The following is a 22,300-nucleotide window of genomic DNA, read 5'->3' on the forward strand; positions in this document are numbered from 1 at the left end:
GAAGTGGTATCTGTTCCAGACCAGTTCTGGTTCAGTCCTTACCCAGTGTCCTCCATGATGCAGCCCAGCCAGGGGTCTGGACACCTGCAGTCTCCTGGGGGTGGGAAGAGGGTGGATGGGTGGGGGGTCACTAAACAGCATTTTTTACTTCTGGACTCCACGTGGTAAAGACATGGCGACACTCGCATCCAAATATAGGGATGCGGCGATACCAGTGGGACGCATTCACCTGGTTTCACCCCGCTTTACCATGCTTTCCCATAACTCGGCGACCTGCTGCGAAACCGTTATCCCACCTGCAGCGCTGCGGTCCGTGTTCCACATCATGCCCAGGTTCTGGCCCAAGCTCTGACACAGCGTGATGGCCATGGTGCCGACGTTCCCCTGCTGCAACACACAACCGCGGCGTCAAGGAGACCCTTCGCAACCGACGCCGGACACGGGTCACGGGTTCACGCTCCACGCTGACCCGACACGCTTTCTCCCGAACGACGACACGTGTTGGCGATCACGGACGTTGAGCGCATATAACCCGTGACACCGAAGCGGACGTCTCCGCAACGTCAGTCCGAAAGACACGAATAAGCCCGCGGTCGACCAACCGGATCTCTGTCGTAAACAGCGCTGATCACACACCCGTAGTCACGCCCGAGGAGGCACTTATTCAGCTGTTCACTGCGCGCTTTTCGTAAAGTTATTTAGGAAGATTTAGCCCAACATCAAAAATTAGTATTAGGAAATGGAGCATTACTCTTACCACAGTAAGCAGTACAGAGACAGCAAGGCTTAGCATGGATTTACACCAACATTTTACTTGCACTAAAACCCTATTAAATGCAAACTCTGGGCGGGGTGGCGCAGTGGGTTTTTGTGGGTCCTGCTCCCTGGGGGGGCTGGGGTTTGAGTCCTGCTTGGGGTGCCTTGTGATGGACTGGTGTCCCGTCCTGGGTGTGTCCCCTCCCCCTCCAGCCTTATGCCCTGTGTTGCCAGGTTAGGCTCTGGCTTGCTGCAACCCTGTATGGGACAAGCGGTTTGTGTGTGTGGGTGTAAAACCCTATTAAACGCAAACTGTACACTTGGTACACAATGCGAGGGTGACTCTTTCGTTTCGATCGGCCGTCACCCCACCTCATTGACGCCCCCTCCTCGGGTCGGAGAGCAGATGCCACCCATGTAGGCCGTGCCGCTGCGGCTGCTGTGGAAAGTGCGCCCCCTGTGGAAGGAGAGGGGAGTCATGCCGTGGCTGCGGAGACCTGAGCGAGCAGCTCTCGTTGAGCGTGGACCGGGGATACCAACGAGAAGAGGTGGGCCGCGTCGCTCGGCTCCTTGATGTTCTCCTTCCTGTACTTCATGAAGTCGCGCAGGGTCATGAGGGGGTCGGTGCCGACGGACACCATGTTCCCGGATGACCACGTTTCCATGGCAACCAGCACTATCCGCGTGTTGAGCTGCTCCTTGTAGATCTGAAATGAGCGAAAGCAACACTCGTGGTGGCATCTGAGAGTTGTACACCGATTAAAAGGGGATCGCTTCGTCATTTAAAGATCCCCAGCCGTCTCTAGAAGCTGTTCTACACCACAGCCTTATTGGTTTTATTAATAGCTCTATTCTGGCATTAATCACAGCTGAGATCTATTTTACTTCACGGCCTTTACTCCGTTTGCGCCGTGTTTTTTCCGCAATTCCATGTGTCGTTACCTCCCGGCTGCTCGAATTAGAGACTGCGAAATGCACAAAAGCATGCTCTTCGAGGTGAAGAACCAGCTGTGTCCTCACCGCATCTGCCATGTTCACCACTGCTTTGGCAAAGTTCCTCGTCTGGGAGGCGGAACTCCGCAGCTGCAGAAACTGACGACACGAGACAGATAATCAAACCTGCAACAGCTTGGTCGACAGCTTGTGGAACAGCCCACGGCAAATGCTGTGTTTGGAAACAGACCGGGAGCAAGCCTGGGGGCTGCAGGTGGAGCACGGAGTCTAATGGCAAAGAAGTGGACTTGAGCGACAGCCACCGGAAGGCTATTGGTTTGAATCCCGCTCCTGTTGCACTACCCTTGGAGCATGGATCTCATCCTTAATTTATGCAATAAGAATACCCTGCTTCCTACATAAAAATCTCCAAGTTCCTTTGGATACCTAAGGTTTATCCCGTGTGTCACAGGGCTATCGGCTCTCCTTAGGTCTCAAGTGACATAGTTCTGGCGCTCCTGCTCCACCGTGACCAAAGCGCTACCCAGAGTCCCGTGGAATTGCAACGAACCCTTTACTGCACTTACCAGGTCATGATCATTGACCACCAGCAGCTCAATGTACTTAGTCTCAGTGAGGACCGTGTACTGGGGTCGTCGCACCTGTAACAAGAGCAGGAAGGAGAGATGGAGCGTGAGCGGCGAGGCGTCTCCACACACTCGGCGCTGTTTTACACACACCATCAGTGCGGCTACGGCAAGCGCACATCAAGAGAACGTTTATTGTACTTTCATTTTTCAATGAGTCGCAGCGTGCTCAGTTTTACTTATCAAATGTGCTGCTCTTTCCTCCTTTAGTGCTGTCAGTCACGACGGAGCTGGAATTTACATACTGATCTTCCTTTTTTTCACAACCTTCCCGTCATTCATTACGGATGCCGAAGAAACGTCCCACTCGAGTTTTTCAACTGCATCATGACCATTATGGCTATGGAAGTAGTTCCTGTGGAGTTTGCACCTTTGTGGAAGTGTGGTAACGTTTTGTTAATTGTGTAAGGACCCGCCTTTCTGGGAGTTTTGGAGGGAAAATGGGTTTTTATGTGAACACTTGGATTGTGGGAAAAAATGGAATCAAGTGTTCAACCGCTGGGGGGACTTATGGGGAATGTAAGGGGGTGACTGTGTTTGCCAGTCAAGAAAGCCTGAAGAACATAAAGCATGTTAAGAAGATTGACTTGACAGGTAGGTTCTTGATAATAAAGGGGTCCTGGAACTGAGAGTCTTATTTACTGTTGTTTTACTAAACATTTGTAATGAATGCTGTCTGTGTTCTTCTTTATCCCATCCAAAGCTGGAATACAGTCTGTTATAATGCTTAATTTTTAGCTAGTAGGGGCTATTTTAGAGCACAACATATGGAAAACCATCAATATGAGGAAGGTCTTAAAAGAGTTCCTATAGGAGGAGGGTGCAGGTGTCTCACCTGTCTTCTGGACCGTCTCAGTCCTTCGGGATGTCTTGGCTCCTCTGTAGTGATACTCTCTTGGGAGTCACTACTGTTCAGCGTGCAACCTGGAAGTGGGGAAACGAGGTGTTGAGAAGGCAATGCTTGGTATGCTCCGCTGCCTGTGGACCCCAACACACACACGCATTTTCTTCTTTCCAGCTCACAGCAACATTCAGACAGAAACACTACGCTGAGGAACTGCAAGAACATGCACATACATAAAACAAGGGCAAAAGGGAAGAACATTTCACAGCGGAGATCATGCAGCGCTATCGAAGGAGCTCCAGAAGGGCATCAAGAGATTCCAAAATTCATCAGATTTACTATCGAGATCAAATGTTAAGAGGGGGGCGCGGTGGCGCAGTGGGTTGGACCACAGTCCTGCTCTCCGGTGGGTCTGGGGTTCAAGTCCCGCTTAGGTGCCTTGCAATGGACTGGCGTCCCGTCCTGGGTGTGTCCCCTCCCCCTCTGGCCTTACGCCCTGTGTTACCGGGTAGGCTCTGGTTCCCCGTGACCCTGTATGGGACAAGCGGTTCTGAAAATGTGTGTGTGATCAAATGTTAATTTTTACAGTGGAAAAAAGCGAAACCCTTCGGTCAGACATATATTTCTAGAGGGAGCTGGAGCATAATAATAAAAGACATGTCTTTGCTAAGTATTTGAGTGATCAGTCCACGTTTGATCAAGAAACGAATCTGGGTTGTAGCTCAAGAAGAAAGCGGAAAGGGACCAAATCAAATTGAACAAAAAGTCTGAGAGCTGAATGAATTGCGTTCCGGTAGCTGGTGTCCAATCACACAACCAGAATAAAGAGAATAAAAGTCCAGGATCTACCTTCCATGTGAAACGCAGCTGAGATGTACCCACAAATACCCTGTGAAGAAGTACTCAGGTAAAGTGGACTGAGAAGGAGCTTCAGGTTTTGCTCCTAGATCATGAGGGAGGTGCAGCCAGGAAAGACTTCAGCACATACTGTATAAATAACCACATCAAGGTTTCCCACTTCAGTTATCACCTCTGTCCATAGTCTATTATAGCTTTTCTAGGACTGCAATCAAATGTTGGTATTATAAGAATTTATACAAGTCCACACTAGACAGGGCAAAGCTGTTTTTTAAATGGTTGAAACTGACAACCGTGTGGTCTGTAAATAAATACTGCGTAATATGTACATAACCATCATTTGAAAAAGTCCAGTTTGTCTCAGTGTGGAGGGGAGATCTAGGATGAGGGCAGTAGGAGACCATGATGATGATCCACTGGAGATCCCAAGGTATCTCTTCACATCTCTTCAGATGAGCATACATTTTTCAGGCAAAGATTAAATCTCCTTGAATTCCTGAATAAAGGTGAGGATCTTAAAAAGCTTGAGTGACATGATTCCGTACCAACCCACAGAGAATCCAGGCCAGCCTGGAATGAATTAGTCATTTGCTTAATTCGCACAGCTCAACAATAACACTTCAGATTTAGTGAAGGAGCCGTGCCTGCTTCTATCCACTGGGAAAAACAGGAAAGTTTCATTCTGAGCTTTTTATTATCCCAAATGAATAAGGGTACCTCATATTTTTAAAAATCAGATGACAAATAGGGCAACTTTTTGAAAAAGTACAGCAGACGAGGCAAAATATTCATGTTAACGATACTAATTGCCATGAATATTAAAAAAACTGGAGAGGTCCACACGGCCACGTCTACTTTAACCTTTCCGATTGGTGGTGAATAGTCGTCATCTAAGGGGTTATTAAGATCGAGGGTGACAAAACTTGTCAGACACCTAAAAGCAGAGTTGGTCACTTGAGAGGGGAAGTGTGCCATTTAGAAATGGCACTATTCATTTGCACTGTCTGAGATTTAGAGATTAATTTCATCACCTGAAAGGTTACTGTCATAGGATATCACCTCATCATCATACCAAGAACTGCTGGGACTGATGCTCCAGGTACTAGAACATATCATCAGCATAGCTTCATATGTTCTCATTGCTCCTCACATCACCCACATCCACTGAAAAAGCTGCAATCATCCCGGGGAGGAGAGCAACAGTCAACTCTATTAACTTGTGCTAAAGGGTCAGAATATAAAAGCTTAGAATATGAAGTTATTACCCAACTTAAACTCAAGAACAACAAATAACAAACATTATACTCTCTTAAATGCCAAAATACTGCACCAAAAGAAATAACCAAAGCAGGCCTCTGCTTCCCAGCCATAAAGTTTGTGATATTGTAACGTTACCGAGAGTTTGGGCGGGAAAACGGGTCTGTTGTAAAAAGCGGGATTGTGGGAAAAATATAATTAAGTGTTCAACCACTGGGGGGACTTACAGGGAATACAAGGGGGTGACTGTTTGCCAACAGCATAGGGACAGAAAGAGTAGAGTCTCAGTCTTTGGGTTAAGATCAATGTGTAGTTAAAGAGAGGGGGAAGGTTGTCTTGAGGAAAAGGGCTACTTGGACCAAGTGTATTATTTCCTTATGTGCTATTGTCCTAATAAACATCTATAATGAATGCTGTCTCTGTATTTTTCTTTGCCCCATCTGAGTGCAGCGAACTACAATATTTAAATCATGATGTATGTTCTCAATAATTAACCTTAGTTGATTCTCTTTAAGCCTTTTTTAAATTTCCATCAGTAGTATAGAGCATACTTTAGGACATAACTATGTACAGAAATCTACAGGAGAAACATCAAGTCTTAGGGTTTTTTATGAACGCATTGGTTACATAGTTTCACAGATCTGCTCAGGAGACCGGCGGGTATTTAGGGAAGAGTGGAGTGGCTCCTGATGGATGATTGAGAGAGGGAAGGGAATTCAGGAGATGCTGGTGGTGGCAGAACAAGGATGGCGAGCCTTAGACCAGGCTGAAGGTAGTAAAGACAAGCAAGAGGAAGGGAAGGACTAGTGTCACACTAAGAAATAAAAGTGAACAATGGATAACAGCGGGAAACCTCATGGGCTGCGGAGGAGGAGGAGGAGGAGGAGGAGGATACGGACTAGGAGACAAAGTTCCGCACCTGGGCAAGAAGAGGGCAGATCCAGATCGGGCATCTTGTAGACCATGTGTAGGTTCCCAGCCTAAACAGGAGAACCAGACTGGGGTGAGACCACCAAACCGGACACATCAAGCACAAATTTTTACACTCGGCACACCGGAGATTGTGATCACAGGCGACTGGGAGCGTGAACAGATTTGCAGAGGCTACCGTCACCGACAGGGTAAAGTTCAGAAGCAAAACCTGGATTGTAAAACAATGTCCGCTGCAGCGCTGAACACCAGCTCACCCGCTCATTCCCACTGAGAATGGGCTCTATGCCGTAGGAGAAGATGCCATCGGAGAACATGCCGCTGCAAGAAGGGACGGGAGGAGGGTCAATTAAAAATCAGAGAATGGGGAAGAGAAACAAGCCGTCTGCGCAATTGTGTGAAAATGGAGTCTGCAATAGCGCCACCCTGGGGCAGTTTGGAGGGACATGCTCACTAAAGGCCGTGGCAGGTGGAGAGGGCTGCCCAGGAGTTGGGTACATCGCGCAGTCGCCCGTGGTAGTAGCAGTGCTCTCCACCCTGCAAACACAAGGCAAGCGTCAGATCCTGCAGCGCACACACACAAACAATGTGCTTGCTATCTTCATTTATTGTGAGGTATTTGGTCTCCAACATGCCTTTGGTATGCACCACAAAACGCTACAGTCATTAGATGCACATCATCATTCACAAATAAAATAGTGCAAAGCAGAAAATCCCAGAGTGATTTAGAAGAATGATTAGAGTGAAAATGTGTGTGTGTGTGTGTGTGAATCAGGGTACTGAGACATGTACCTGATCACCAGAGTACTACGGCTGGTCCAGCGACATACACGTGACACTGTGTTTTTACACTGGCGTGTATGTTTCGGGGGGGGGGATATCTTGGGGAATCCAAAGGGAACTCAGCTGTGTGCCTGATACGGCTGTGACCAGAGTTGACCTGCTGGAATTTATTAAGAGGGAGTGACAAGTGAAAGGGCTGGATTCTCAGGATACATAGATGCAGTGGGAGGAGTCAGTGTCACTTCGGCTGTCTGCAGGAATTACCGCGGTAGAGATCAGCACTCATCAGCTGTACATCCCTGACCTCTGGAGGTCAACGCAACGAACCAGATAATATGTCACCGTGAGGCTGGCCGAAGGGGTATCAGCTGTCCCCTCCCAGACGTCACACTTGCCCTTATGTGAACGCTGTACTCGCTTGATGAGACTTCTACCTCCAGCTTGTAGAGGTGTGCTGAAAAGTTGTAAAGACAGCCAGCGACTGACAGCTTATCGGAAGCAGCGCACCCCAGCACGTGCGTATGAGCGTGAAGTATTTTGAGTGCGAACACACGTGTGGCACGTGCCTTCCTGTCCCGTAACGTGCTCCCGGAGCGCTGCAGATCTTACGTAACGTCGCTGCGTTCCACGCTAACGTCAGTTGAACTGGGCCTCCTCTCAGGGGGAGGGGCTGCGGCCATCCGCACGCACAGACACGCAACCTGTCCCGTCTCACACCCTGCATCCGTCGGCGCGCCGACCCCCGGGAAGAGCACGAAGCTACGGCAGCGATAAGCACAGACGGCAATCCTTCCCTTCCGCCTGCTCCTCTCCGCCATGTGGAGGACCAGTATGTGGGACTGTCTGAATAAATGATGACAGGCGTGTGAGCAGCGCTTTCACTGAGCCAACACTGCTTTTACAGAGGCTGAGATGTTCCCTTAGCTCAAGGACAAGCTTGTCGGGGGATGCAGACGGGATGTGAGGTTTTGTAAAAACGGAGTTTCCAGGGAGGAGTGCTAGACCAAGCCTTGGCCACACCTACCCGACGATGGCACGTGACCTCAGACTAACTTCCATAAGGCATGTTCCATGCCCTGTTCTCAGCTACCCACCAGCATCCCCTCTCCCTGCCTCGATATACCCCCACTGGATGGTCCAACAACCTCACTGGACAGCGAGGACAAGCCCCCAGGAGACTCTCTTCCAGCGTGGAAAGGACACCAAGGTGTGACTAAACTCTGGGCTGCTCTTCGAACGCTTCTAGATACCGCAGTGCCTTTTAGGGTCTGTCTTGGGATGGTGTCCCACTCCCACCCCGAGGCCAAAGAGACCCATCCAATGAAGTCCTCATCTCTGCTTTCTGGTGAAACCAGAGCAAAAACTAACAGATCTTCCGAGTCTCTAATCTTTGTTTATACTCATCTGTTCTTCACTACATTTCACTAAATTGCATCCAAGGTCAATGGTTCCGTTGCGTTTGGGTGCGAGTCCCACACGGATGTGATGTCTGCGATGTCCGGGCATGGTCATAAAGTATAACAACCCTACGTGCAGAGTGTATCTGTAAGTGCACAGCACAAACTGGAATATACAGTGCAGAGGTGAAACGATGAACACGGGACAAAGACACACAGTGAAAAGTGAACCACGAATCTGGGAGCAGGACTTGAAGGTGGAGGTGTGATGAAATACCGGAGTGGAACGCTGGACCTGGACTGTAGCACAAAAGCAGGAGTGGACAAGACGGGCACTCGGGAGTGGAACATAAACACCACTGGGACAAGACTTTGGAAATAAGAAAATAACTAAGGTTTGCAAGAGAAAGCGCAATAGAATGCTCATTAAGAATCAGTTGTTTGCTCCTTTTATGTGTGACTGATTATAAAAATTGCAAACAGTTGTAAAGGTCTGGACCAGCGCAGCTGAGTGGCTCCTTTGGTCACTAGGGATATTGTCCCTGTGGATCGTGACAGGTTCCTGATTCTTCCCTGACTTGAGTCCTCGCACCCATCCCTCTCTCTCTTTTAGTACCTCTCTATTGTAAGGGCCCATGTTACCGGGAGTTTGGGCGGGAAAAGGGGTCTATTGCAAATAATTGGATTGTGGGAAAAATGGAATTAAATGTTCAACCGCTGGGGGGACTTACGGGGAATATAAGGGGGTGGCCAAGAACATTATTTCTCCATGTGCTAATAGATGTTTGTAATAAATGCTGTTTGTATGCCCTACCTGAACTTGGGGGACAGTCCTTTTGGGTATGTTGGTGTGGGGAAGACATGGGTCAGTTATATTTTTTGATGCCAGAAAGGGATTGTTATGGGAAAGACTTTGTCTTGACAATGTGTTTTACATAATAGTTGCTTAGCAATTTTGTTGACCAACTGTAGGAAAATGGTATTGGGTTTGTTGGATTGTGGATTTTAATGTGTTGTTTTTGGTTGTGTATTATTGATAACTTTATTAAATAAAGTTTAAAAAAAAAAAAAAATCTGAACTCTCTATGCTACGACATTGTCTAAATAATTCTTATAACTCCTGAAACAGATACACTGATCAAACAGGAAGCTACACTAGAACAAAGTGTGAGTACAGGTGATGGAGAACCCACATGTAAGACTTACAATGTTTGTGTTAAAATGGAACGGTTGTTGTCATTTTAGGGACCAGCAAAGAAAGTCGTACAGGAATTCAGCAATAAAAGAAGACAAATGACACGGACATGGGGACACAGTCAAACGAATGGGACTTGGCCAGCAGAGCAGCTGGCGGCCACTCGAGGCCAGAGCTTCGCCCACGACGGCTGCGGCGGCGGATCGTCTGCGAGACGTGCAGTTGCTCCCTGTCACCGTTCCGCTCCTGCTTTTGAAACCCCGACACTTCACTTTCTCCCTCTCCTCTTGTTGTTTTTTTTTCCCTCTCTGCCAACGGCGGAGCGACAGGGCCGAGCCAACTCGGGCTGGTGCTCCCGGCTGCCAGGTCGCCATGGAAACAGCCTCCCCATTGGCTGGCTGAGCATCGCAGGCCGAGGGAGAAAGCTGTGCTCGCAGCATTCGGCTGGAGAGCGAGCTGCTGTCCTGAAAGGGACCGATCTGAGTGCCGGGGAGGGGGGGCGAGGTGAAACGTCGCCCAGCAGCCCTCGGACCCTGTTCCTACATTGACTCGTACCAGCCCCAGGAGCCCAGCTACATCTGTCCAAAACAAACCCTGCTACATCCACTGAGAAGGGAGTATGCGCCCCCTTCCCAAAACTGCTCTTGGCCTCCAGGTGAGCTAAAAAAGGAACAAACCAAGCGCTATGCCTGTAGGGTTGCACCGCCCCTTCAGGATTGTCCTGCCCTCTTCAAACAGAATCTCACGCTGGCCCGCAGATGGCGTGACGGAATCACACATTTTATTTCCCGCAGAGAAGAGCGCCAGCCCAGAAGAGGACACGAAGACCCAGAGCAGCGATGTCCAGCGACATGGGAAGATGGGTACGTGTGCAGTGAAGCGTCAAGTCAATCAATTCCAATCCCGCACCAATCAGACTTGCGTGATGTCACCAATAACTCATCGCGTGCCGCTCTCGGCAGGGACCGGGTTCGATCAGGGGGCGATCGGTCGGGTCATCGGGTTTGCTTCCGAGACCCCATCGTGAACCGCCGAACCACCCGAACACAGCGGCGCGACCTGGGTCTTCCCCTCAAGGGGTGCGTCATCGTGGACGTGCTAAATCAGCGCCTTCCACACGGCCCTGTTCCAGCAGTTACGGAGTCGGTTACGATTATGCAGAAAAAGGACACTTTCCAAGTGATCCTTCCCAAGCTGCTCCCAGAGACAAGCACAAACACCGGGCTCTTTCCCACGCGCCGCCCCACGCCCCGAGTCCTACCGCAGTCTGGGTCAGCTTGCCGTCTTCGCCAAAGTGCCGCTCTACGTAGTCAGACGACAGCAGATGGCTGCAAGAAAAGAAGAGTCAGCAAATCACGTTTGGCCCTGAGAGTGTGGCTCTAGGTGCAGATGACATCGCTTTAGCCACGTGGGCCCACGGGCAGGACCCCACTTTGCCTCACTTCACCTGGGCGTTTGCCCACAGCAGTGCAGTCAACCCATCTCTGCCGGTAAACCCCCAAGGAGCTCAAAGAGCTTTTCCTAATAGTTCTTTTAAAGTCCATTTGCTCGTGGTCTGCGTTATACGCACTCGGATAGAGAATCGGATTCTTCCCGTCATTGTCTTTTTTAAATATTTATGCACTAATTGCTAATAGGTCGGCAACTCTTTGTTTTCCGGGGACCAGCAGAGATTGTCCTTGGAAGTGTGTATTTGCATGGCGTATCTTCGCGACAGCCCGTGCCCCGGACCACTCGTAACTTTTTATTCCGACAATCCGGAATATTAAGCGTGGGGCGCGGATTTATTCAGAGGGCGAACACGACGACAGAGAGCTCTTTTTGCGTTGAACGTTTTGTAGATGTGAAGAACCCTAGACAGCTGAAGCAGGCCTGTTAGATACTCGCCGTCTTTGTTTGCCCCTGGAGCCCGTGGGGGCGTGGGCTGACGGGGGTGGTGGTCGGGGGGTGCGATGGGGGAAGCGACGCTCTCCCACGAAAGACTCGGGACGATGCGGATGCCAGCCGCACAATAGCGGGACGTGTGTGTGCTTGAGTGTCTGCTTGAGTGTCTGCGTGAGCATGCGTGTCCATCTCTGAGATGCAGCTTCCGTGTTTATGTGCGTGTGACTGTGTGCGTGTGTGTGTGTGTGTGTGTGCCGACGCCGACCAAAGACACCATGATCCGCGAGACTCGATGTGGGCGCGCGCTTCTTGGAGTCACCGCGCCTTCGTCTACCTGAGCGTGCGTGTGTGGACGTGAAGCGTTCGGTACACTCTAGACACGTCACACACAAGCTCCCCTTCGGTGCCCACCTGTTGGAAGCACTCTGGACCATTATACAAACGCAATGCTTCAACTGCGCTCTCGCACCACTAACCCACTGAATCACAAAGTTCCAGTTTAGTGAGAGCGATGGAGGTAATCGGGGTGACAGTCAGGAACATGATGATGATGATGTTACATCACTCACTGGTTTAATTCCAGGTCCAGGATGAAGGAGCTCCCAAAGGCCTCTACGAGAAACGTGCTCTGGGCCAGGTGGATGGGCTGGTGGAGGAGAGAGGGCAGACTGAGATCAATGAGCAGAGGCTCATATCTGAACAAGACATTTGCACAACCGACCCCCCGTTTTTATGGATCCGCTAAATCAGTCAGGTTGCCATTAGAAAATTTATTTACTCGTACATTACATTAGAACCCCCTGAAATGTCCAACAGGCCACGGAAATGCTGCTCAGTCGACGGCTGCGGGTGGCATTGTGTGGAAGAATGCAGCCGCTTAAAGGATTAGATCAAATAAGGCCGTATTGATTTGGCCAGAATAAACATCACCGCGCGTTCAGGCCTTCCTGGCATGGGGTTTCACGCTCTCGATGGAGACTCGGGGAGGAAAAAAACCGCAAGCCACATCCATCTCTATTAGGGCGGCCAAAGGATTCATCATCCATGAGACGCTGCACCTCTGCCAACGGCCAGACACTGACTTCTGTTCCCGAATAATTCATGCCAATTCCTCGATTTAACTCGCAAAGAGACTGTTCCCCTTCAAACGGGAGGCGTCGGAAACAGGTTTTTTGGCACCCGAAGCAAATTCGGTCTCCATCCTTTTGAAATGAGCAAAAGTTTCCCGTAAATCTGTTTCTTCCAGCAGCAACCCTGTATCCTTTTTCACATCAGCAGGTGAACAGAGGCAATACCATAAACGCTCGTTATAACGCGCTTTGGACGCATCATTTTTGCCTTTCCTCTGATTTAGCTTAGCATATTAATAGGCATAACAACAGATCCCTTGCTTAGCAACAACACTTATTTAACCACTTGACTGCCAACATCACCGCCAACTGTCATGTCAAAGAATCCGGAGAAAGGGAAAATATTTCAAATGCATTTTTTCAACACTCATTTCAAACCCGCTTCGCAATCTCTTTTTTCACACCTGCGCTTGGGTGTGTAATGAGAGGAAAGTAAGAGTCAGAGAACAAACCGCTCATTGTGATCGGCTAAAGCCCCACGTGTTCGGCTCCGATCGGCTCGCCTTTGAGACGGGGCAGCAAAACACCACCGCGTTCTTGTATCGCCTCCCTTAAACCGGTACGAACGACAAACGGGCTTTCCCCGTACCATTCGGAGAGGATTCTACAGCGCTGGAAGCCCATTCACAGAACCGGCCGCTCATTCCCGACCCTGAGTTTCGCAACCATTTCAAAGAGAAGATATTCAGAGCTGCCTTTCAGAGCTGCGTATGTTCACTTTGGGGGCGCTTGTGCCCATCTTGTGCTCCAAAGGACTTTCATGAAATCAGATCACATTCAGTCTCGTTCAAGGGCACGGTCGCTTGGCCTAGGGCACAGGGATCGCAGAGGTCCAGCGCCTCATCACCACAGATGGAGAGAAAGCCCATTAAGACCTGTCTGAGTTTACCGACCATAATTAGAGCCTATCGGCATGACAAAAAGGACGAGGCGTCGGGTTCGTTGCTTAGCCGCTGCTCAGGAGTTGCGTGCAGCGGGTCCCGATAGGAAGAAGCTGCGGCTCGAGTGGGAAATGGCCTCCGGCAGGTCAACGGCAAGCAGAGCCTCGCGCATCTTTCCAGCACTTACCACCGGCTCCCCTTAATTATTTAAATGGCCAGGAGCGACAGATTCCATTAAGCAATTAAAGTCCCAGAGAGGTCTGGATAGGGGGATGGGAGCACGGGGGTACGGGGAAGGGGGAGGGTGTCCTTCTGCAGTAGACAACCACACTCAAGCCCTTCCCCATCCCACCCCACCTCACACCGTCGTCCTTGTGCGCAGCTCAGTCCGCAAACGTAGAGGCGGGAGCGTGCAGGCTTAAATCATTCATCAGGTAACTCTTCCGCAGGCGACCGAACGGTGACGGGAGTCAGCCGCCACATCTGGGTGTTTCGCTCGGCTCGGATCGGCTCGCGCGGCGAAGAGCCTGTTCCATCCCCCCCTCCCCCGGTTATCCCTTCCTGGGACCGCTCGCTCGGAGAGCAGCCCAGGCCATCCCAGCGAAAAGCCTGACCCACTTCTCGTGCCACTTCCGCCGTTTAGGAATGTGCCTCTTCAGCACCCGAAAGCAAAAGCTGGAGAATCTCTGAACGCACATTTCTGCAGTTACAATCAAAATTAAAGCTCGCGAACGGTTAAATGAGGCCATATGCAACGAGGCCTGTGTGAATAAATCACGATGCTGCTTTCAACATTTTACCACGATGTGTAGCAGTGCCAGTCCATTGGGGGTATATGTTATTATTAGTAGTACCTTTAAGCTGAGACGCAGTCTTTCGCGATACCTCAAGTACCCTATGGGATTACATGATATTCACTTTAACAATTACATTAAAGACTCACTGAAGCTGTTTAGAACAGCCTCCTCAAGCGTACGATGGCAGCACCCCAGTGTTGACCGCTGTTCATTACTGTCCCTCCAGTTCTGCACATCACCCAAACCCCAACCCTGACTCATGACGCCAAATGTGGTAACGTGGGTAAACTGGAGAAGGTTTCAGGAGGACCATGACAACAGGGGCCTCGAGGACACGATAGACGGTGCGGGTTCAGCAGAAAGGAGGTGTGAGCCGGGCCTGTCCACACCATTAAAGAAATCGGAGGTTCACTGGGGGTCCCGCTGGAAATGCGAATTGGGGGGGGGTACTGGTCAAGGCGGGATAACCATTCACACACCTCCGGTGCGGTGTCTTCTGCAGGAGTCCCACACACAGCTCATCCCAGCTTATACACAGTACAGTAGAGCAGGGTGAGTGATGTGTCACTGGAACAATGCAGCCCTGTTGTGTCCGTGACCAACACGCTAATGTGCGGAGCCCCCCCCCCCCCCACACACACACACACACACACACCCTCTTTTCACTTTAAGCACTGACCGTCTCGCCATCGGTGCGGTTCTTCACCCGGGTGTCCAGGTGACTGTGCAGCTGCTCCCCCTCTGCGTCCACACTGTGCACGAGGCGCCGGGGTTCGGTCGCGTGCGTGCGCGTGATCGCCGCCGCCGCCGCCGCCTTCTCCGCGCGCTCTCCGTGGTGCCGAAGCAGCAGCGCCGACCGGCCGCGCGGAGCCGCATCGCGCACGAGGGAGCCGCTCCAGCCTGCAGCGCCGGGCGGCCCGGGTGTATATATAGGGCATCGGGAAAGAAGCCACGGCGCCCACGGACACGAGATACATATCGACACATTTTTGGCAAAATGATGATTTCTTTCATCTCCTTCCCCTCGATGTACAAGCAGACACACGGAGCGAAAGAGCGCTTTGCATGCGGGATGCGATGCTCGAGCTGCGGGGGAGGGGAGGTGGTGGTGCTGGGGGGGGGGTGGGTCTGCTGATGAAGCAGTGCCGCCGCAACGCTTCTGCGGACAGGAGGAAGAGCGGGAGCGACACGACAGCGCGGGAGCGGGGGAAGGAGAAGGAAAGGAGGAGAAGGAAAGGAGGAGAAGGAGGAGAGGTGATCGCAGGTGCTCCCCCTCCTCCGCATCCTTACCTGCACCCACTGCAGCAAACATGAGGCACCGCAGCGCCAGCATGGTGTTCACATAGTCCCCTGGATGTGCGTCAAGTGCGCGCGGTGCTGCCGTGGAAGCCAGGGGGAAAAAAAAACACACGCACACGCACACACACACACAGACACGCGCGCACACGCGCGCACACACGCACAGACACTCAGACACCACGCAATCTTGGCAAGTGCGGCAGATTGCAGTCAAAAAAATAAATAAAACCGGAAAAAAATAGAGAAAAGATTAAAAAGAGGTCCACCTCCTGAGGTCCCCGCTCTGTGTCATCTCCTCTCCAAGCCCCCGTTTTTCACACATTGAGATGTTCCATGACAGACAAGGCACGCGTCCTTATGACTCCGGAACAGGTGGTACAATCAATACATTAGAAGGGTAAAAAGGAAAAAAAAAAAAAAAGAAAACGCAACCGCGGCGCGCGAAACGGTGACTAGGCGGCTGCACGAGCGTGTGCATGGCGCGCGTGCATGCGATCCGCCGTTCGCGTGTATCATCATCATCATCATCATCATCACCGCCGCCGCCACCATCACTACCACCACCACCCGGCGGTGATGGAGAAGGAGCAGGACGGCATTGAGTCGGCGGTGATGAGGAGCACGTGGGAGCCCACTGGCCCTCCCCTCCCCCCTCCCCGCCCCTCCCGCCACAGACCTCCCTCTTCTTCTCCCAGGGATGATGATGATGCTGATGGTCTCACACTGGTGATTCTGGGAAGTGTGCTGTGCGGTGCGGTGAGGGGAGGTGGGGAGACTCAGCAGTGTGACGAGCAGCTGTAAGAGGAGTTGCTGGAACTTGACCTCCCCCCCCAAAAAAACCCCATGTTTTTAGGCCACGCTTTAAAATAACTTGGGGCGATTATTACAAATCTATCAATAAAACCTCGGATTTGAGACATCCGGTGATCACAGAGCCCTCTCCTCATCTCCCCCTCAGCTGCACACACATCATGCGCACCCACACACTCCAACGTGCGCTGGATCACCGAGGCCGGACGGTAGTTAATGGCCACCGCTCGTGGTACTTTACACACGTGGTGCTTTACCATGTCTTTCGAATGTGGGGGAGGAGGCCCACGCAAAACGCCATTGAAAAAATACAAAGTGCTTAGAGCGGTTAAAAAGTAAGAGCGGTTAGAGCTGCAACGCTTGGACTCAACGGTCCCAGGTTCTAATGCTGCCTTCCGCTGTAGTACCCTTGAACTCCTACTTCCTCTGAACCGGTACAGCAGAAATGACCCAGCTCTGCACTGTAAACTGCTTCGGATGAAAATTTAAGGCGAGCAGATAAATATAAATTGTGGTAATATGAAACATCAAGGTGAAAAATAAAGGACTTCATCCTGCGTCGCAACCGCTGCACTTTGTGACCCCGTAGGCAGCCTGTGGCCGCGCGTATTTTAACGGCACTGGAAAGACGAGCAGGGGACGACGGGGAGGGAAACGAGAGCGGGTCAACAGAGATGAAGTGAACAGAAGTTCGCTCCGCGTGAACTCGATCCTTGTTCGGCGCACTTGTTGAACCGTTAGGCGCGAGGAAGGACGACCGTTAACAGGCCCATCTGATAAATTACTTGATCCAATTATGGCCGTATTTGTTAAGGGGCCTCAAAGCGGATTAAGTAATCTGGTAACACTGATACAATGAGCTAATCCCTACACCAAGTAGCTCTCCGATTCCAGGGTTAGCGCTCCTGGAGCTGCGGACAGCAAAGGCTCAATTCACATGCGCCGCATGTCCCCAACTGGCCACAGGGGGGCAGCAAAAGCTGCGGGCTGCTGGAGCAGGTGGGAGGTGTCAGGGTGCAGTGAAGTCCAACACAAAGTGAGACGGAAGACACCCGTCTTAGTGGAGGGAGCACGGCAAGGGTTCGATACCGCGGTAACAAAAAAAGTGCGCTCAGCCAACAGCGAGGTCAAAGAGTCGACAACAGCAGTCAAAGAGTCCGTTGACGTGCTCCTAGCCTGCAGGCCATGCGCCGCGCCGTGGTGTTCGATGTAACGCCGTGGGTGGCTCTGCAGTGAGCCCCCTCCCATTGTCGTGTAATTGATGAGGAGTGTGAAGTACTCAGAAGAGGGTTCTTTTCCCAGGAGGGAGAGTTTGTCGAGCTGGGAATACGCAGCAGATATTTTGAGCCTGTTAATTAACATCAGACAGTTCACAGTCACCTTGCAAGCGAAGCCCCCTGCAGTGGCTTCCATCCAGGGAGAGGTGGGGTCCATGCCCGACTGATGTTGCACTTTGTGGGCACATCACTATACCGCCACATACGGAAGACTGACGTTTTTCAAGCGACGCTGCGGTAGCACCTGTGAAATGTTCCCGCTGAGGACGCGCGCGAAACACCGCCGCCGTTTTTGGCCAGAAGGTTCTGAGCGCGAACTGCGCCGTGAGACGTAATGAAAGACATCAAGGATCGCAAAATTCAGCTTCCAATAAGATACCTTAGATCACTAAGTGACCAGAAAACGGGGGTGAAACGGCTCATCAGCCATTGGGGGCCCAAAAAATCGCAAAAATACACAGATATGGAGGGGTATGACACACAGGTATGGGGGGTGGGATTCAAGCTTGCGTGAACAGACCCCCTCTTAGGGCAGTGGGGCAAATTAATTTTGGCAAAGGACCGACGAGCCGTGTTCAGTAGTGTCTTTTTCTCACCCCTCTTTGTGTGTGTGTGTGTGTGTGTGTGTGTGTGTGTGTGTGTGAGAGAGAGAAAGAGAGGTGTAGTTGCCCATCGATGGCTTTAACGTTCGCTACGGGGAACTAAAGCGCCGCCTGTCGCCAAGCCAGGAATTCATACATTCTCAGAAAGCGCTGCCAGCATGAGCACATAAAACAGAGCTTTTTACCATAATTCTGTGAGTTTAACAACTGTAAACTTCAGACGTGTGATTCAGCTCAATTTGCTCCTCCACTAAAGGGGCAAAACATTGAAAGCGAAACATTTGCCGAGTTTTGCCTCCCCGCATAGAGCCTCGAGGCTGCTGAAGACATCTACCGTATAAACACACAATATCTGAAAGCACATTTACAGTCTTCAGTGCGCAAGTCCCTCCTTTACCTTTGAGACAGTTTGTCGAGTCAGTCCACCTGTGAGCCTGTGTTTTTGGGTGCGGCGCCCCCTACTGTCCATAAGAGCGCACTACAAAATATCCATGCAGCCTGCGAGGATGTGCAGTGTTTTTCTCCTGGAAAGAGATCATAGAGCCACTCAGTGTTGCAGTTTTTGGCACTCCCATCATAAGGTTATGGTTTTGTCTGAACAGGCCGCTCCGCTTTGAACAAAATACCGTGTTTCCGCCTATCTGCTTTTTGCTATCTGCGCTTTTTTAAACGCGAAAACCAGCAGCTCGAAGGGAGACGAAATCCCACTAGTAAACCGCTATTCATGTTTGCCTTTGTTCCGCTTGTGTTTTTACACTCACGGAAGACATGAGTCATGAGACTGCGATTCAGACAAGTTTGCGTGGCTCCATATCGTCGGCTGAAAATGTTTTTTGTTTTGTCTGGACCAGAGTGTCATTGAGCGTTGGGGCCATTCCGATGAATTCTCAGCATCGTGATGCACGGAAAAACGCAACAATGTGCTGTTTTAGTCACACATAGACGCGCGGGTCACATTTCTGTCATTTCTACCTTTGTTGAAGAAAACGGATCTAATGCTGGCAGTTGTTCCAATAAATCGATATTTCATAAATGAAACGCACGTCTACGACGACCGCTCGGCTCACAGTGTTAACTGACCTTGCGTATGATGTGATAAACTTCCGATTTTTGGAGTAAGCAAATAAACCGTCAAATCCTGCCCCCTTTAAATAATTCTTATAAAATTAAACTGGGCTGAAAAATTCAGATTAAAATGTGCCGGTTCTACATCAGCCAAGGGAAAAATTTAAAGTGTAAAATAGCCACAGCGCCTGATTCTATCAGAGTCAGACACAGTGGGTTTGAAATGTCTTCCGGCCGAATTCTCAGGGAGCTGCGCTCGCGACGTCTCCGATTGGTGACACGACGCCACGCCGCGCGGCCCGTGACACCAACAGCACATCGCACCCGCGGCCTTCGCACCCGCGCTCCGCAGGGGCACGTTTCCTGCAGCACGATAGGACCATCTCGCCGCCTCCCTCAATCCGCCTGCTTTTCGTGTTAAAGAAACAAAAATTTCAACTACACCCCACCCTCACATAATGGGGTCTGGCGCATCGATCAGCCCGGCTTTGTTGCGGCTAAATGTGGAGTATAACCCTTTGCGTAACCCCGGGAACAACGGCCCCTAGCGCACAAACTGGGTTCCAAGGGTGACGGTGGAAGTCCACTCCTTTAGTACAAACTTCTTCCGCAGCACAACCAACTACGCTGTTTACTTCCAGCTTCCTATTAGACCGACAGCGTCGATCAGTCACAGCCATTGATTAATCTAATATCCCAGCTGAAAGGCTGAACGGACTCACTACTGCCATTCGTTCATGTAGCGCACGCTTTTCTCCAGTCGCGACCGTTGCGGCTTCGAACTCTTTTCACAACCATTTATCCATTTCCAGAGCTGGGTAATTTCACGGACGCAGTTCGGGATAAGTACCTTCTTCGAGGATTCTGCAGCTGGACGTGGGATTTGGATCCTTTGAGCAACTTAAAAAATTAGTTAGCAATGTGGCAAAGCCTGCAAAGCTCTTCCTCCAGCACCGGGATCCCAAGTGAAAGACATAGGCAGCGGTCTTGGCAATTTTATTTCTTTATGTCATAAACATGTGGAAACCAAAGTATTAAACGTCCCCACCCAGGCTCTACTCTTTCTCACACCCTATGCCCCCTGGATTGACTCCGCAGACCTGCAGTGGACAAGTAATTGTTCATAATGAAGGAATGATGAAAGGATGAAGTCATGTGGTCCGGTCGGTACGTTTCATCGCTGGCGACCGCGTGACGCCACTGCGGCTACAAGGCATTTCGCATATCAGTCACACACAATGTCACACAACTCCATCGTAAGCACAACAGCCGGGCTGAACTTGTTCACTGCACCATATATAACATTCAAGAGAAAATATTTCTAGCTTGTCTAAACTATCGTACAATAATTTGGTGTTATCAGCGTCCTGCACAAAAACCCCCTTTATTTTGGTACTTTAACTTATCATAGGTGACATATTTTTCACCCAGGAAAGGTCTTTTTTTTAAAATAAATCATAATTTGACACCTTCCAGTGGGAATTGCCAAACAGAGTGATTTCACGCTACAAGTTAACCCCATTATGAGCGGAATGGGTGCACTAATAAAAAAACAAACATATTAAATATTGCCCTTTTATTTCCGTTGTCTCTAAACAGGACTGAAAATCTGCACACGTTGATTTACCTCCTACGGCTCAGCCCGTCCTGTTGACGTGGTGAATTCCTGACGCTGGCAGCGGACCGCGCACCGGCTCGACGGGAGACGCAGGAGACGCAGACCCCTCGGCTCTTGGCTCCAGTTCCATATTTCACAGCGCATCAGTGTCTGACAGCTGCTGGAAAAGAGGTCCGCAAACAGCATCCCACCGCTACGATCCTATGGTCTTACTCTCGACCCCTCTTCCTACACAGACACGATACGACCACAGCTTCTAATGCTTACCGTGTTTTAACTACAGTACTGCATAGGAGGCCTGCTGTTGCCATCCGTACCACAGTAAATTTCTTGCGAGCATGTAATGGTGCATTTCACACGTTTCTTGCTCAGTACAGAAAATGTAAGCAAGAGGGTTTGGATCCTCAGCCTGAAGGACTCGGGTGTGTTTTTCAAAATTTTAATCCTGGGCAAAAAAAACAAAAAAAAAAAAAAACAGCCTGACATATGAAGAAGGAACAAATGAAGGGAGAGAGATGTGACCGGAGCTGACAGCCGGAATGTGCTCCCTGGGGCTGCCCTGTCGTGACACGGGATTCTCTTTCCACCCCCCATCGGCCCGATTTGCGGGATGGAACGGGAGCGCTTTGCCCTCCTGCCTCATCACGCCCGACGCAGATCCCACTGCGACAGTAGAGGAAAGTGTAGGACGGGGCACGTCACGGGCGTCCGTGACACGTCACCGACATCTCCAACATCTCCAACATCTCCATCTCTCTTCGAAGAAACGAGATACGAGTGGAAAAAAACAAAAAAAAAAAAAGGAGGACGCATTTGTTATAGCTGAAGGATGGATACATTTATTCTCATTTTCTTAGCAAAATGACAACATGCATTTTGGATCTTAAAGCTTAAAAAAAACAAACGTTCAGAAACTGAAGTACTTGAATAGCGCTGGAACCTCCAGCATGACACTCGTACAATATACGAAAGGGAAGAGAAGAACATGTCAAAGACACACACGGCGAGGCTGGTTGGGGTGAGGTTCCCTATACTGTACAAGTACATACTGAAACACTGGGCAAACACACACACACACATACACACACACACGCGCGCGCACACACAGCAGAGCGCAAATGGCAGTCAGTTGTCGCACAAACCAGACGCTTCCTGTTGTTTGTAAGCAACAGTTTGGCTCAGAAGCTGGAAGTGTGAAGGAGGTCAGGAAAACGGGCCTGTCCTACACGCCTCAGAGGAAACACTGATTTGCTGATTTCGTCCCTCTGCCCTCAAGCACTTTTTTTCCTTTTGCTCTGCAGTACATTTAACAGAGGATGATGCCTTAGGAAAATAAG

At 50.4% G+C, this 22,300-nt stretch overlaps 1 protein-coding gene across 5 annotated transcripts in view; it reads right to left on the bottom strand.

Moving 5' to 3' along the window:
* Positions 1 to 16,194, bottom strand: part of LOC108941759 (disintegrin and metalloproteinase domain-containing protein 11) — a 33,155-nt gene extending 16,961 nt beyond the window's left edge. For 4 of the 5 annotated variants that reach the window (XR_003797847.1, XM_029253870.1, XM_029253871.1 and 1 more), the window contains exons 1-14: positions 15,583 to 16,194; positions 14,972 to 15,192; positions 12,054 to 12,130; positions 10,862 to 10,928; positions 6,680 to 6,762; positions 6,483 to 6,546; positions 6,215 to 6,275; positions 3,172 to 3,260; positions 2,277 to 2,351; positions 1,777 to 1,848; positions 1,297 to 1,463; positions 1,129 to 1,213; positions 297 to 387; positions 43 to 94 (exon numbers count right to left, since the gene is read on the bottom strand). Coding sequence is in view for 4 of the 5 variants with exons in the window: in XM_029253870.1 (XP_029109703.1) it covers positions 43 to 94; positions 297 to 387; positions 1,129 to 1,213; positions 1,297 to 1,463; positions 1,777 to 1,848; positions 2,277 to 2,351; positions 3,172 to 3,260; positions 6,215 to 6,275; positions 6,483 to 6,546; positions 6,680 to 6,762; positions 10,862 to 10,928; positions 12,054 to 12,130; positions 14,972 to 15,192; positions 15,583 to 15,625 (1,247 nt within the window). In the remaining variant the exon portion in view is untranslated. The remainder of the gene's footprint in view (positions 1 to 42; positions 95 to 296; positions 388 to 1,128; positions 1,214 to 1,296; positions 1,464 to 1,776; positions 1,849 to 2,276; positions 2,352 to 3,171; positions 3,261 to 6,214; positions 6,276 to 6,482; positions 6,547 to 6,679; positions 6,763 to 10,861; positions 10,929 to 12,053; positions 12,131 to 14,971; positions 15,193 to 15,582) is intronic. The other variant, XM_029253869.1, reaches the window with a different exon arrangement.
* Between the last annotated feature and the right edge of the window lie 6,106 nt (positions 16,195 to 22,300).

This window comes from Scleropages formosus, chromosome 8 (assembly GCF_900964775.1).
Source record: "Scleropages formosus chromosome 8, fSclFor1.1, whole genome shotgun sequence".
Classification (NCBI taxonomy): Eukaryota; Metazoa; Chordata; class Actinopteri; order Osteoglossiformes; family Osteoglossidae; genus Scleropages; species Scleropages formosus.